The sequence below is a fragment of the Polyodon spathula genome, chromosome 12 (genome assembly GCF_017654505.1).
Source record: "Polyodon spathula isolate WHYD16114869_AA chromosome 12, ASM1765450v1, whole genome shotgun sequence".
NCBI classification, from domain to species: domain Eukaryota; kingdom Metazoa; phylum Chordata; class Actinopteri; order Acipenseriformes; family Polyodontidae; genus Polyodon; species Polyodon spathula.
This window is the reverse complement of record NC_054545.1, coordinates 19,349,092-19,366,512: the sequence shown is the minus strand read 5'-3', so window position 1 is coordinate 19,366,512 and position 17,421 is coordinate 19,349,092. Positions and strand designations below refer to the sequence as shown.

General features: G+C 39.4%; 1 protein-coding gene across 1 annotated transcript; it reads left to right on the top strand.

Moving 5' to 3' along the window:
• Positions 1–8,753: 8,753 nt before the first annotated feature.
• On the top strand, positions 8,754–12,250 carry LOC121324351 (extensin-1-like). The gene is made up of 2 exons (XM_041266094.1): positions 8,754–9,671; positions 12,149–12,250. The coding sequence occupies exons 1-2, from the start codon at positions 8,754–8,756 to the stop codon at positions 12,248–12,250; spliced, it is 1,020 nt and encodes a 339-aa protein (XP_041122028.1).
• The last annotated feature ends 5,171 nt before the right edge of the window (positions 12,251–17,421 follow it).

Below are 17,421 nucleotides of genomic sequence, written 5' to 3'. Positions count from 1 at the left end.
TTCAAACAAATTTAACTCGGCAATGTAACAAATATGACAGCTGGGATATAAACTAGATTATGCAACAGTCAGCAAGATAGATGGAGAGCTCTACGCCAAAAAAAACTTTTATAACTATGTGGTATGACCTTCAAAAACATTTTTATGCTATTTATTTACGTATGCTGTATCAGCTATATTTACACAAAATATAAAGTAATTTACTGTCCATCCTTGCCTTGTATATTTTTCTCTGACTGATTCATATATTAAATATGTACTGCAGACTCAGCCATAGTGGAAAATGAAATGCCCCTCAGGAAGAGTTTGTGCATTATAGCTCTGTGTTGGTAACAATAGTCTTTCCTCTGGGCAATAAGTTTCCACTATAGCCCTCCTCTCCAGGCCATTTAGTTCATTTATACTTGACATACATTCTCAGTCACTCTGCAAGCTCAGTTCAACATGATGAGGAGCACCCACAGGGACAGGTTCCGATCTCACAGACTCCCGCCCACCAGCAGAAACGTCAAACATTAGTGGTAAAACATCCATCTTTTAATTCAAATGTTATTAAATTATGACTTTATTTTCATGCTTTAAACCATACATATCGTGGTTTTCTTGAGGTCGAACTAATTTAAAAACTCGAGTCTCTGAGTTTATTGTTTAGAATTCACATCCTAGCCTTGTATTTAATGTATTATGCCTGTATTTAATGTATCTGCATTGTTTTTTTTACTGTTGTATTTAATGTGCTATGCCCTGTATTTCACTGTATTTAATGTATTATGCATTGTTCCTCACTATCTTGTAAAGAGCTTTGTGATGGTGGTCCACTATGAAAGGTGCTATATAAAATTTAAATATTGATTGATTGACTATTAAGATATGGAGTAGACAGTGCTGGAGAGAGGAGAATGAGTCTTTGAATTCATTATTAAGGTTCAGGGTGACAAAGGTGCTGTGGTACTTAAGAAACTCCAGGGCATCGGTATTTGTCTTCCTCACCCGGCTTAGAAAAAGGCCTCTTAGAAAAGAAGCCTGACCCAAATGTCTCCTCTGTGCAAGTATGATCAATTACATCTTGAAACATGCTGACTGAAGCTTGTTAAACTTGACTCAGGGAATTCAATGGAGAAATCATATCTTTCAAGCTCTGAGCAAAACGAATACTGCGTATTTGAAAGGCAAGGTTCAATGAACAAGCTGGAATAATTACCAGCTGTGCATTCTCTCTGATCAAAAGAGCATCACCTTACCTTGTTGCTGCACCAGTTTTACTTATTATTAAAGCAAGCTGCATTCCTATTTCCTGTGACCAGCGAATCAAAAGCCTGCACCTCATCTAGAGTACAGTCAGAAACAGCAGGTTAAAGACATGTGCTCAGAAGTTCGGGTTTAGACCCCATGCATTTTGTATATAAACTACGATGGTATTAGCAAACATGATAACTTGTGTACCACCTTGTCCAAACTGAGCAGTAATGTTTAGGGTTGGGCTTTCTGCAGCAAAAGAATGAAGAAAAATGAAATAAAAAATTATATTACAATTAACTGTCACTTAAAGATCCAGTTTCATAATTTTACATTCTGCTATTTGTGTCTCTTGCATGGCTGCGTTGCTGGACTATCAGACCTGACAGCCTGTCTTTGCATTTATTTGTAGAAATGAAAGTATGAACATGAAATGTGTCTTCCTGTCTATAAAAACACTAAAGTAACTTGTTTAATTTCACAAACTACAGCCAAGTATTCAAAACAACTCTCGTTTTTTTTCCTAGCCAGTAACTGTATTGTACCACAGCATCTTCTACATTTAATTCTAGATTGAGGTACCTACACAACCAAACATTTCCTCATAATGATACCTATCAAAATACGATCACACATTTGTAGGAAATTAATGTGTGAAAATTAATATTTCCTGGCAAATAGGCTTGTTTCACATTTATCCCAAATAAATGATACACATTTACATGTATTTCCCCACTATAGCACAGTGGTTTTCAACCTTTTGTTTAAAACTGTACCCCTTCTGTCTGGAGATTTCAGCTCAAGTACCCCTTTACAATTTTCACTGGCACCACGGTTGCAATAAAAGGCAGATTACTTTACAAAAATTTAATATTTAGGCACAGTGGTTTAGAGATAATATAGAATATCAATAAAAAAAAAATCAATTAAAGGTCATTACTTTCATTTTTATTTTTGCATTTCGTCCTACAGGCCTCGATGACCATTAAACTTACCCCCAGTTGAAAACCCCTGCTATAGCACAAATATAAAAGTCTGTTTGTATTTTGTAATCCACTGTTTCTGTCTCTGTCAGCATTCTGTCAAAGACAGAGACTGCTGCATTTACACTGCAAAACAAGTCGCCTCAAAGCTGGCTTAAAAGTGGTATAAGTCAATGGTACATAACATTTTTGGAATGAGGGCCTGATTGAACATTTCTCTCACCTCCTGAGCGCAGGGGGTACAAAATGAAAAGGATTGAAACCAAAGCTTGAAGCTTGACATGAAGCAGCAGATGAGGAGGCTCTGTGGTCCGTTGATTAAAGGCAAGAGCTTGTAACAAGGTTCAAATCCTAGCTCTCTCATTAACTGTGTGACCCTGAGCAAGTCACTGGTGAAAAGTTGTTGTACGTGACAGTTAATGCATAATTCACACATCCTAGTCTCTGTGAGTCACCTTGGATAAAGGTGTCTGCTAAATAAACTAATCATCATAATAATAATAATGATTAACAAATAAATCCACCTTCAAATCCCTTCCTTGCAGTTTAATTGGTGCATCATGAAAGGTAGATTTTTCAATTGCAAGTTTTCATGTTCCAGTCAATGCTCTGAACATAGGTCTCAGAATTAGTGGGTCAAGGTACATTGCATCTGCATGCCATAAATATATTTATAAAAAAAATAAAAAAGCGCAATGGGAGCAAGTCAATCAACAGCAAGGATCTTCTGCTGACACCACTGTGCATATTGCTGAGTGGGTTGTGTTCCTTGCTCTGATTGGTTCATGTTTCTTCAATGTTGTGATGAGGTTTCAGGATTTCTCTCACAGCTCAGACATACACCCAGAAAAAGGCTAGGGTAGGCCTGATCAACCTTTCTAAAGTCCTGAAAGAAGTCGGAGACCCTCTTTAATGCAGGGCAGTGAGTGTATGGAATGGGTTAACTAGCCATGCTGCTGAGTCAATTGGATTCTTAAAGACACAAACAGACAGTAAGGGAACAATCAGCTAGGAGAGCATCAGTTGAACAAATGGCCTCCTCTCGGCCCTTTGTTATGCTCTCATTAAGTGATAGAGCCAGTCAATGCAGGCTCTACTGTGTGGTAGATGACCGCAACTGGAGTTATGCGTCCCGAGCCGTAGGCAAGGGCGCTAACAAAAGTCAAGGTCATCTCATTGAGAGGGCTCTATCGCTATTAGAAAACAATTTATTTCTTTATTTTCTTTTTGAAAAAAGCTATATTTACCTTGAACTTCTGATATTTCGACAGGCAACATTCCGCTGAGGAAAACAGTCCCTAACATAATTAGAATAGAAAAATGACATACACGTAGAGAAAACGTCATTATTATTATTATTATTATCCTCATTAATCCTTATTACCGGGGCTTTGTCTGAAATGATAACCCGATTTAAAATCAGAAGGAATTACATGCAGGAGCTACACAATGAAGTCTGATTGTTGCAGAGATAGTGTGTGTGCTGCTAATATGCAGGCTGTGTGAGGACCTCTGCACTCTGTTGCTGTGAGTTATAGTCCTTCATGTGAGGACCACAGCTATGGCCAAAAAGTTTGCTTCACCTAGAATTTTAGGATGAAGACAACATTTAAAACAAAAACTATATGAACATAAATTATATATTTTATTTAACACAAACAGAAACTACAAAATGATATTGCAAAAGTCTACCAGAAGCCATAATAGCAGTATAGTATTTCATGTTAGATTTGAAATGGCAAACGTTTGTCAGTTTTTTGTTTACGTATATAGAAAACTACAAAGCGGTATGTGATTAAATATGTTAACGTAACATTATTCAGCAGGTTTCATTCGACTTTATGAAGCAAAATGAATTAATTCTACAGAACTTTTGGCCAGAGCTGTAGACTGAGTTGAGGAGTGCTCTGTTGTCCAGTTGTGACTCTGTTGGCTAGCTATCAAACCTGTAGATGCTTGGTATTGACAGAGAATGCAAACACTGGGAGGACTGGAACCCCATCCTACAGTACATTATAGTTCATAATGACTGAGGCCCAAGTGAGGACTGAAGGGTCAACCCAAGAAAGTTAATCCATAATTCAATAATTAAGCTTAATTTAGAAATACTAAAACAAAACTAAATAAGATAGTGGGTTTAAGTAGTTCAGTGGCTGGAGTGCTGGATTGCAGTGTGGAAAGTAGATGGTTTGAGTTGCTCAGTTAGAATGCTTTGTTACAGTGTGGCTCGTTGTTGGTTTGGTCCCCAATTGACCACAGTGAATAGAATGAGGGACGCATCTATCATTAGTTAATGGCAGCATCAGGCTGTTATCTTGAGCTATGCACAATCAGCACTTAGATGGGCCCGTCGTTTACTGCTGTAATATGTTACATCTATCTCTGCCATCAGAAGGCAGTAAAGCCAATTATAAGAAAAAAGGCAAGCTAGTTTAATAGAGCTTTAGGTCTCTAGGCCATGTAAACTAAAAGGTTTAATAGATCATGGAAAAGTCTTCATCATTAAGGTTTCTTTTCTGTCAATATCGATGTTCAGTCCAAACAAAGTTGTTCCTATTAGAGCAAGTAAATGATTTTGTAGAATTGGTATTTGTTAAAGTGATTTACTAGGCTTGCAAATGCAGAATCCTGTACATGTTTTTTTTTTTAAATATAAGTGCAATATATTTTTTACTATTCCTAAAGAGAAATCTGCTTCACAAATTGGCAAAAACCAAAATATACATTATTAGACAGTATTGTACAACTGTATTCTGACCCAGGAGTCAGACAAGGCCAAGCAGACAAGTGCAAGAGAATCTTTACTCCCCTTACTTGAAAAAATTAAATAAAATGCAATATATTGCCATATATTGACATATATCTCAAAATATACTGCGGGATTATATAGTATATTGTAAAATGCATTCTAGCCATATATTTAAGATATATCTGAAGTGCATTGGAAACTGTAAATATAATAGAATGAATGAATTATACAATGAAAGTCATTGTATATAACAATGTATTTCATTGATTATATTTCACATTATAATGATAAATATATTGCATATTCAGCAGCACTAAAATAGAAATCTACCACCAAAGTCTTAAAGAAATACTGTCTGATGTATCTTTAAAAAAAGGATGGTGAGTAAGTAGATTCAAGACAATACAGAGTCCTTTTCTTCAATCAGTTGTTAGGTTTATTGAAATATGCAGGGAGTCTGGTCCCAGGTACAGGGCAAACAGAATACTCGTTCTTACAATTTTTGCATGACATTAAATACCCTTCTGTATAGATGGTCCACCTCCTCTTTCTCTGACATTTAACCAATAGCAAAGGTACAACATATTATTCTGTTACCATATATTTAATTTAGTGTGTGTGTGTGTAGTCTAGTGTGACGATATCTGAACTCAGTGCATTCTTCAGACCCCTGGTGGTGCCCCAAAGTTTTTGTCATCTTCCTTGTTCATATCTCTCGGTTTTGCTTGAGACCCTTTCAGTCCAGTGGCGTTAGCTCTTATTCTCCCTGAGAACCTTTGGGTCCAATGCCATTCCCTGGGAGCCTTTTAGCCCCTTTATGCTTTGCATTCCAAAAGTCTTAGAGCCTGGCCCCTTCTAGTCCACAGCATTGTTATCTTGTTAGCTTGCAGTCAATGCCGGGCAAGAAGCTTGTAGATGTAAGGTCTCTATCAATGGTTAGCAGTACATGCAATTTGAACCAAACAGTCTGCTATCTGCAATATTAGTCTCTTTTCAGAAAAGAACACCAGTATAGCTCTGCCAGTCCACATGCGTAGCAAACTCCTAATCAATTCTCGATCCATGTTTTCCAACACTGTCCTTTACTTTAAGGTACAGATATGTCTGTATGTATTACTATACCCTGTTCAGAGACCCACCTTTGGATTGGATTGAACTTTTTATGCTAGAACTGTAACAGGGACGATCTTTTGGGTATTAATGATTTCTTCAAATATTGCTCATCGAAAGCATACTCACAATACTTTTTTTTTTTTCAATAAGGCAGATAAGCCCATTAGCGATACATTAAATGGACGTGAAACAGAATTTTAATCATCTTAGCAAATACAGACACTAAATAACGAATATGATCAACATAACAATTACACTTAGTTTTCCACAACATAATGTGATGGTAAAGCTGCATACAGACACCTTTGCTGTGGAATATCAGTCATTAGGCATTTTCCTTTTTTGCAGTATAATCCACTGCTACTTTTCTACCTTCATGAGCTCTTTGCACTGGCAAGAGTTTAAAAAAACCAGCAGTCTAAAATAAGTGCATTGAATATCAACCCTTAATGAATCAAAACAGACTTTAAATAATTCATGTGTTTTGTGAATAGGGCCCACTGTGTGATGACCTTGCTGTGAATTGGTTTCTGTTGGTATAGTACTTTTATGGCTGTGTGTGTTCATTGGTCACCATAGCGGTCAAGGCTGGCCAGTGGCAAAAAAATAGCAGATGCAGAGGCTTGCCTGAGCTTTCGGACTTTGGTTAGTCAAGAGAGTTATAGGTGGGCGTCCCTAAATCTCTCCAGTGGTAACTGTAGGTCCCAAACCTGCTCCCGTTCCCACCGGTAACCTTTGCTCATTCACTGGCAGTTGCTGGTCTCAGCTCTGTTTTGGGTCTGATTCGCAATCCCCAGTGTTTCGTTGCAGCTCTGGTTCTGCTTGTATCATTGTGATGGCTATCACCATGCCTTGTGCACTGCACTGTGGGTACCGGGCCGTGTATACCGTACTGTGGGTGCCGTGCCTTGTGCATCGCACCGTGGGTACCGTACTGTGTGTACTGTGCCTTGTGCACTGCACTGTGCGTACTGCGCCTTGTGCACCGCTGCTGGCAAAGGTTCTATTTTGGTTACAAGTACTGTATACTGTACCTGTTGCAGTAAGTGCCATTATAGTAGTACAGTTGAGCAGTTGTTGAACACCACTCTGCTGGAATTCTAATGTGGACATCGTCACTTCAACACAGTAAGTTAACCTTATAAAATAATTAAAATTTAAAAATTCAAGCCCTAAATATATGCATATTTAAATACAGAATTATACTATTAGTTTTAAATATAATATACAGTATATTTTTGAAATACTGGTTTCAGCATGCATTTCCCATACTTGCTGTTGAAGTATATCTGAAGTATATTTCGTAACCATGCATTTTTAATACATATATCAGCAAGATATAATATAATAAAGATATTAGATTGCAATATATTGATTTTCCAGTAATTTGTATATAAGGACTATATTGCAAAATATATTGAGATACATGGCAAATCTAATACAATTAATTGTAATACCATGCATTTTGCAATATACCTCATTACATGAATATGTAGTGCAATATATTTTGCAATATATTTTTCTGATGACACTCAAATCTGACAAAACACGGTTATATACCTATTGGGTGATATCAATGGCAAACAGTAGTGTTAGTAAGTTCAAATAGGCTGCACATTTCAGGGGTAGCCTTTGAATCTATTCATTGCCAGAAAAGTCTTGATTTCTAACTGAAAATAATCAAACAAATGCTAGTGTGAGATCATACACCACTGAAACAAGGACAGTTAGTGAAGAGAAGACTTCAGGACTACTGCCTCAGTCATTCACAGTAAGAAAGTATAGATGGTCGGCCCTTTTCATGTTGAATTAAAGAAGCCAGTTTAATGCACTTTCTCACATCAAGGTACGCTTCAGATGTGGAAGGCTGGCTGTGCACTGCTGTGAAATCTTGCTTCCTTAGACTGTTCATTCCCTCTCTCAAAGGCACCACAGCCTTTCTGAAAGAGTGTGTGTGTGGTGGGGTTGGGGGGGGGGGGAATGGCTTTCAGGAATAAAGGAAAATACTATTCTGAGAATTCACGATGTTTTGAGCAAACATCTCACAAAGTAAAACCTTAAAATAAATAACCACATTACAAAATGAAGCCATAGCATAATGTCCCACGTATTTATTTTGTACCAGACCTGAAGCTTATTGGTACTGCAGTTCAAAACAACATTGAGGAGGTGAATGTTTTCCACAGTTAAGAGCCATTAATATAATATCTTTATAAGAAAAAACAACCTTGAAATGTTTCGAGAAAACCTAAAGAGTTCATCAGGCAGTGCCACTCTTGAACCAATGTACCCTGCTGTTCACACTCAAACACAACAGGTTGGTACAGACAGAGGCACAACATGTTGGTACATTTTCAGATCTTTCCAAAAAACTTATGGTATGAGTCTCTGGCAACACAAAAGTGATGTAAAATATTTATATATCTATTTTATTTATCTATAGAATCAAATGTTGCTTTTTTCATGGTCTAAAAATAGTTATTTCAAGATATTTCACAATTAAGCGTACTGTAACAGGCACAGGCGGAGCGTGTGTGTGTGTCCATTACTCCTGTGTTTGCTACATTGGTCAGAAGTACACACCTGCTAACATGCTGGAACAAGGAAGCAGAAGCCCAGAAGCTGAAGATTGAATGCCAGGTGTGCATACCGGCGTTCATCACTGCCCGGGGATGCCTGTCCTGTACCACCCGGGGTTGCCTGTTCCGCACTGCCCGGAGATGCCTGTCCTGTACCACCCGGGGTTGCCTGTTCCGCACTGCCCGGAGATGCCTGTCCTGTACCACCCGGGGTTGCCTGTTCCGCACTGCCCGGGGATGCCTGTCCTGTACCACCCGGGGTTGCCTGTTCCGCACTGCCCGGAGATGCCTGTCCTGTACCACCCGGGGTTGCCTGTTCCGCACTGCCCGGAGATGCCTGTCCTGTACCACCCGGGGTTGCCTGTTCCGCACTGCCCGGAGATGCCTGTCCTGTACCACCCGGGGTTGCCTGTTCCGCACTGCCCGGAGATGCCTGTCCTGTACCACCCGGGGTTGCCTGTTCCGCACTGCCCGGAGATGCCTGTCCTGTACCACCCGGGGTTGCCTGTTCCGCACTGCCCGGAGATGCCTGTCCTGTACCACCCGGGGTTGCCTGTTCCGCACTGCCCGGAGATGCCTGTCCTGTACCACCCGGGGTTGCCTGTTCCGCACTGCCCGGAGATGCCTGTCCTGTACCACCCGGGGTTGCCTGTTCCGCACTGCCCGGGGATGCCTGTCCTGTACCACCCGGGGTTGCCTGTTCCGCACTGCCCGGAGATGCCTGTCCTGTACCACCCGGGGTTGCCTGTTCCGCACTGCCCGGAGATGCCTGTCCTGTACCACCCGGGGTTGCCTGTTCCGCACTGCCCGGAGATGCCTGTCCTGTACCACCCGGGGTTGCCTGTTCCGCACTGCCCGGAGATGCCTGTCCTGTACCACCCGGGGTTGCCTGTTCCGCACTGCCCGGAGATGCCTGTCCTGTACCACCCGGGGTTGCCTGTTCCGCACTGCCCGGGGATGCCTGTCCTGTACCACCCGGGGTTGCCTGTTCCGCACTGCCCGGAGATGCCTGTTGGTTACCGCCTGGGGATGCCATGCCATCACCGCCTAGGGGTCGTTCAATGCTGTTGCCATCACTGGGCATTAGGTGTAACACAGCTTGTAAGATTCACGAAACAAGCAGGGTTTATCATCGCACCAGCATGTGCACAGCACTGCTGTTCTTCAGGCACCCCCACACGCCTAGTTCCCGCACCTCTGAGCAGATACATTCAGAGAATTCAAAGACCTCCTGTTGTGGTGTTATTATCTCTTTTAGCTGGGTCCCACACAATTAAACACATGTAAAGTTTACCATTGTAAATTTGCTAGTAGTTTTGCAGTTAACCAGTTGCTTTACTACAGCCATGCTGCAATGCTAAGCAGTGACAGTAGGTTGCATGTCTTTGTTTGCAATGTCATGTATGATTAATGACCCGTAGTCTTTTGGATTTGAAAAGACATTTGCAACAATATGTCGTGTCTATGAAATATTAATAGAAGCATCACAATGCAAAGCAGTGTGGAGCAGCAGCAGGTATCTGTTACATATGTGACACACAGCAAGGGGTGTGTTTGCTCCACAGTGCAGGCTTCACATTCCCATGCCTCTCTGCCATGCGTCCTGGATTTGCAATCGCTGCCTGCCTGTTTGCACAGCCTTCCCCAGCAGGGTGCCACGAAGTACTATTTTAAAGACTGGCAGTGATTTTACAGCCAGCGCATTTCCTAATAAAATGATCCATGTTATTATAATATAGATCAGATTTCAGATTCAGATTGCTTGTAACTGATAAATGTTAAAAGGGTGAGTTAACGATACTGACAAATGTGATCCATGTATGCATGCGTTATACCTACACTATCAGGTCTGGAGTTTAAGCGCTAGAGACAGCCTGCGGCTTTCACAGCATTCACAGAACTCCTTTGTCTTTATCTGCCAGGAGAATATTATCTTGAGCCAGAGGCGAGCTCACTATTATAACCCAGGAGGAAATGATCAGCTTACCAATTAATTAAAACCGATTCAGCTCATTAAAATGATTCCCTGGTGGACTTTATTGTATCAAATTACAATATATTTGAGGGAATTTACTAGGATGAAAATCTAATTGTTTAAATAACATGTGATCCCTTTTATTTCTTTGACTCACAACCCACTCAGAGTTATAGAAACTCTTTTATACAGTATAGTTTGCTACCTGCTGTTACACTAAAAGTAGTGCTTTGTAACCTTCATTAAACTTGACAGTTTGTTACACTAATTATAGAACACTGCAGAATGTGTTACTGTTCATACAGTAACACTATTCAAAATAATTAATGGTACACCGTCAGCACTGTAGGCATGACTGCTAAACAGCTAAACAAAGTGTATTCGGCTAAAAAGACTGCTGACTGTAGAGCTGTAAGAAATGTAGGAGCTGCTGTCTAAATTATAATGAATGGGAAAGTCTTTAAAGAAATACTCTAGGGGACGTAAATTCTTAATGCCTTCCTTGGCGATTTTGCACTTTAATTGGACTTAACAACTATCTCTGACATAAACAGGAGACACTCAGGCATTTCATAGGGATTAGTGTCAGAGAAAACAATCTTTCCACAAAGCCTGTGTTCGCAAAGAGACGTTTCAATCATTTACAGTGCCCTAGCGCACAGACCACAGCAGTAAACATAACAAATATACACAGGCTGTCACACGGACCCTTTACACAAGTGTTTATGGCAGATGCTGTGTTACAGGAAGTAGCAAACAGCAGCATGTTAACTAAATTCTTTTGTCAATTTAAAGTGCTTTTGATATTAGCAGAGTCGGATTAAAGGTGATCTGGATGGCTGGAAGGGTGATGTCAAACTTGGGAAATGAAACCAAAACAAACAAGCAATGGCAGGGCAAAACTGAGATGATAAAGTACTCAGCACTTCATTAAATAATAAAATAAACAGCTGAACAAAACAAAAGACTTTACACGAAACAACAGAGCACAATGGCCAAAACAAAACACGGAACAAATCAACAAGTATAAATCTAAATATAGCAATTGTTATTTTCTTCTTTTTACCTCTCCACCCATTCTCCACTCGCGAACCCACTCAACACCGTGCAGCCAAACTACAGAGGTTTTTATATTTGTGACGAGGGACTAGCTAGCTATCAATTATTGTATTATCCCTCTGTCACATTCTGCATGGATTTACCAAGGCTGCCTCACTGTCAGTTAGTTAAACAATCAGTAGTTGACAGTCCCGCATTCTCACGAGGTATTTCAAAATATAAATAACAAAACAGTAACTTGGCGGACAGTACCTTGCTCATCCTGCCACACAATAATAATACAAATAATACATAATAATATTATCGTTTCACCATCCTATACAATACATAAATCATTACAATACAATAAATCATAAATAGCACACAAATATATAGGTGTGGCGGTCCCCATTACAGGGCTCGACACTCACCCATATTTTGGGGGTCCTATTATGGATAATGGTGTTATTGGCAGATTGATCAATCTGACCCTGAGTTGGGGACCTACACCAAGCCATATTTTGAGGGCCACCTACATACTCACTCTTCCACAACAACCAGGGTACCCCAGACATGAGGCTTGTTAAACTAGTAATGTCTTTTTGCCTTGTACCGTTCGACAGAAATCACATGTGTGTGATCATAATTCAGTCTCATGGTTATTAATGATCCTTTGAATTTGCATTCAAACACCTGTGGGAATGCAGAACACAAAATGGTGCAATATGGATCCACATTTGAATTTCCCTCAGCCTCCCACATTGTACACGTTTACCTTTACCTGACTTTTTCTAAAATTCCAACCCCCTAATTAAAGTAAAGTTTCTAAAATGTAAAGAGGCATACTGTGCACATTTGAGACAGGACAGGTTTTTAAATTGGCCCTAAAACTGATATAAATGAATGCGTAAACTGAGCCTGAGTCATACGTCCTGCAGACTGACGCCTCTGACGTAGGACTAGGGGCGAATCTCTCCCAGGAGGTAGAGTGTGTCGGACATTTGGTGTTATACATTAGTAGGAAGCTACTTGCGTGAGAGACTCAGTGCTATAATCGAGAAGGAATGCCCTACACTATAGCGTCATTTGCGTATAGGCTAATCCAGCCCTGGAGTTCAGCTTCTGTGGAACCTGAGCAACATACCAAATGTTTTTTTATAAAAAAATTTTAAAGCTGGTATAGCATACATAGGTATATCGTTCAGACTATATACCACAGGCTATGAAAGCAAAATGGGCAGGGACTGTTTCTTCTTATCAAGCTTTAGCAGACCCTATAGGCCGGTGCTCAGTGAGTTAGAGGACCCTGCAGCGCTGGCCTTTTCCTTCAGGTTACATCTTCTCTCAAGCTCTTGGGTATAAAGAGGCAATTCCTTTTCCTGCTGTTTTGGGGGGTTGCTGCGTTGAGGGAGTGTAATTGGACATTTAAATTGGGGAGAGAAACGGGGTAAAATAACTGGCCAATCTAAATAAAAATATAATAAATTAATAATTATATGAGCAATAGTTTTAATGTATTAAAATGTGTGTGGATGGTAAAATAGAGAAATGCACTATTCTGTGGATGAGCTGGACAATATATCTGAGCCACTCACAAAATACATGCTGCTATAAAAAGAAGGCATGCAGCTGTAGTTCAATGTCTTATTGATTCGATGCCTCAATGAGTGAGATGCTTATTGAATGCCAAAGCTGAGCCACAGATATTGAACTAGTGGAAAGGTTAAATACAATTTTAATTAAGTGTCTGTTTACCACAGTTTATTTTCTGAGCGGATAAAAACGTATAATATTATATACTGTTTATAACCCTATGGCTAATATAAATATTTATAAAGTATTACTTTACTAGTCAAAGCATTCCTATGCATTAGCTATTGGTAATGGGATAGTACAGCTGTTCAGTATTTATTTTAGTTTTTAAATGTAAGGATGAATGAGGGAACTTCAAGTATTCGTATTTCCAGATACAGTCAGCACTCACATATCCGACCCTAAAAAATGTTGACTTCAGTGATGGTTAAACGTGCGTGACGCATATCTGTATCAAATACATCTGTATCAAATACATATCTGAAAGGACTGTGTTTTAAAATAAGTAGGCTTCCATTTAGATGTATTGTAGATGTTGGTTTTGTTGGTACTTTCAGTAGATGAAGTGTTTTAATTCAGAATGGTATGATTCTGAAAATATCACTTGCAAAAAGAGACGACACGTGGACTGTAATACAGTACATAACTTAAAATCCGGTATGTATTGTAACAGTATGTAAAATTCTCCATTATGATCCAACAGCAAAATGAAATCAAAACATTACCTATACATAAAACTGTGTAAAATGTAAAAGACAATGCAATTTAGCAAAAAATTGAAAAAACACCAGTTTCCAGAATTAAAACAGTATCCAAAGTCAGTATTGAAATCAAAACTGCAGAATATAGGGCCCTAATGTCACATTTCACTTGCAAATGAAAATGTACAAAAGCACCTAATGATCACAGATTAAAAAAAAAAACAATCACAGTATCTAAAACTGTTAATGATTAACTGTTATATTACCCCAGCTTGTCTCTTCACTTTGTTTTTGCTGCATTTATGTCATGTAACAATAGAGGACATGCTGTGTAACTGCACAATAAAGACAGACTGATTTGGCATGCGAGGAAAAAAAAACACGGGCTGTGATGGATAAACAAGTACATAATAACAAAAGTTTGAGTCAGCAGTCAGAGCATTTTATTAAGGGAGATACTGTGGCGTCTGAGCCCTGCAGTATATATATGCTTGCTTGATATATGTGCTGCAGTGTATGTGGAGGAATGGGCTGCAGAGAAAGAGGAGGGATCTGAAGAGCCCTGTGTGATTAAGTGTCAAATACAAATGAGAAAATTCACGATCGCTGATTGTTTCATTTGGAGAGCTCCTATTACTGCTTATCAATGAATCATGTGGATTGAAACAGACAGACATAGTTACTGCACAAGGAGCCCATTTTTATGTAGTAGGATCCTAAAAATACAGAGCTAGTAAGCCAGGGCTCTGGTTTTATAAATCACTTACTTTGCTACGTTATCACTGTTTGCCATAATGTATAGAATACTACATATTATAACAGCAACTGTCAATTTCAAACATGGCATCACCTTGGAGATCCACCTTGAAGGAAGTTGTGCTTCTAAAACAGGTGTCGCCCATGTGTGATGTCATTACTCTGTGTGCAGTTTCATCAGAGTTTCTCCGGGAGGCAAAATTGGATTTGAGGCAGAATTAATTTTCAAAAACGGGTGTGTGCATCCCAATAAGAGACTGGCGTGCATGCGTATGTGCATACCTGCGGTTGTGTGTGTGTGTCTGTGTGTGAGTGCATGCATGTGTGCTTGTGCCAATGCGTGCATGAGTGTGTCTGGATGCGTGTGTGTGTGATGTACAGTATTATATGAAACTGTCTTTACAGACCTATCTTCTTGAGGGTCTCTGCTGAGAAATGCCTGTCACAGGGCTTTCTTTAGGAATCTCTCAGCCAAGGAGGGTGAAAGGATTGTGATGAAGCATCCTGCCAATACCTCCAGTGCAGAGACTAAATATAGAGCTTTAGCAGGAAGGCGCTGACCCTGCCTCCAGCACTATTGCTATGTAGATCTACAGTATATACAGTACATTAACATAGTGAGTCCATCTACCTTTCTATCCATCTACAGTATCTTGGGTCTGCAAACAGAGCTTCCCTTTAAGATGTTATGCCTTTTTAACTGCAAGCTGTGAATGGTTGGTCATGAAAGGTCAGGGACAGTGAGACTCTCTTCAGTACAAACAGTCCTAAAACCCCTCTGCCATTCAGTCCTGACCCTCTGTGAAGCAAAGCTGTTTTGCTGTGCCAGGCATGCAGAGCTCCCTCTGTACTGACAGACTTGTTGGCAATACATTGTATTGTACAGTATAAAGGAACCTTCACTAATTCACTGTATTCAATATTTCTTCACGTGAGCAGGATAGCAGAAACAAGGTGCCTGTATTTTAATAGGGTTGTTACCTTGAAATGATAAGTGTTTTACTTAGTTACCAGTATATATAAAACACTCCTTTTACCATCTTCTTTCTTACTGCAGAGCCTGAAGGCTTATTCTATAACCTCATGGTGCTGACAGTAGCAGAAGCCTGGCTGCCATTGCATTAGTATAACTGCTGAGAAAAGTTTTATTTTATTCTGATGTGTGAATGATAGTAATAATATTCAGATTTCTTTTGTTTCAGTAGTTACCCAGACACATTGAACACAACTAATTGTCAGTAATTGTCACTTAATTGTAAATATATATATATATAATATCATATATATTATATATTATATATATATATATATATATATATATATATATATATATATATATTGGGCAGCTGGCTCTTTGAGCTAATATATATATATATATATATATATATATATATATATATATATATATATATATATATATATATATATATATATATATATATTCAATGGCAAAAACTTTGTTAAAATAACGTTAAGGTTTGGTCGCAAAAGTCCAAAAGGTTAGGACATTGCAGGTTAAGGTTTTCCATCACACTTGACATCACATATGACATCTTTGATGACATCTGCAAAGACATCACATGACAAACACTATCAGAAATATTCATGCAAACAATATTTTACCTGGAATCTGCAACATTGACTTTCTTGTATTAACTGCACTGTTTCACATGGTAAAAGGAGTAGCTGCATTTTCTGCTGTGTGTATGTTTGCACGGTGATTAACCATTCTTCTTTCAAACTTTACAGTTCACTATGCTTGCTAACATACTGTTATGCTGGAAGCCAATTATGACATTAAAATGTTTAGGCACAATTGCAAATTTCTGCAGTTCAAAGTTGTGAAAATTTAACAGTAAACAAGAGGTGGATTGTAATGCATGGATGTTATACTTACAAGAGACATGAAACGCTGCTTCCTGTACCACAGCATACATGTATACCATGCAGTACTAACTGTAATGGAAAGTGTTAACATACATGTAGGATTTGACATATTGCATGTCCCATTCGTTTTCAAGTATTCCTTCCACAAATCTAATACTTATATCGTGGGAATGCTAATGCAGTTACTGAACATGTTACCAATCTCAAGGACTATGATTTCCCAGTGTTATGTCCGTATGGCCAGTCTTCAGGGAGAATTTGTCATGTGCTTAGTGGTGTCATTGCTGATGATGAAGGGTGCAGAGTTAAGGTTGTGTGGTTACCTTAACTTGCAATGTCCTAACCTTTTGGACTTTTGCAACTAAACCTTAATGTTACTTTAACAAAGTTTTTGCATTGTTTTGCGGAAGGCATCCTGAAAAATCAAACAACCACATCTGCCACATAATAATGTAGTGATGAAAACAGAACTTGAGACACTAAATCGCACAAAAGAAAGAGACACGCACCAATATGTAAAGTTTTTTTTTTATAGATATTTTTTTAAGCCAGATTTATTGAAGCCAAATCAAATGTGAAAAATGTTAATCCCTGCCCCTGAGGCTAGAGAGGTGGGGACAGCAATAGCTGCCGCTGAGGCTGAAGAGGAGGGGACAGCAACGACTGTACCTGAGACTGGAGAGCAGGGGACAGCAACAACTGTACCGGAGACTGGAGAGGTGGGGACAGCAACGACTGTACCGGAGGCTGGAGAGCAGGGGACAGCAACAACTGTACCGGAGGCTGGAGAGGTGGGGACAGCAACGACTGT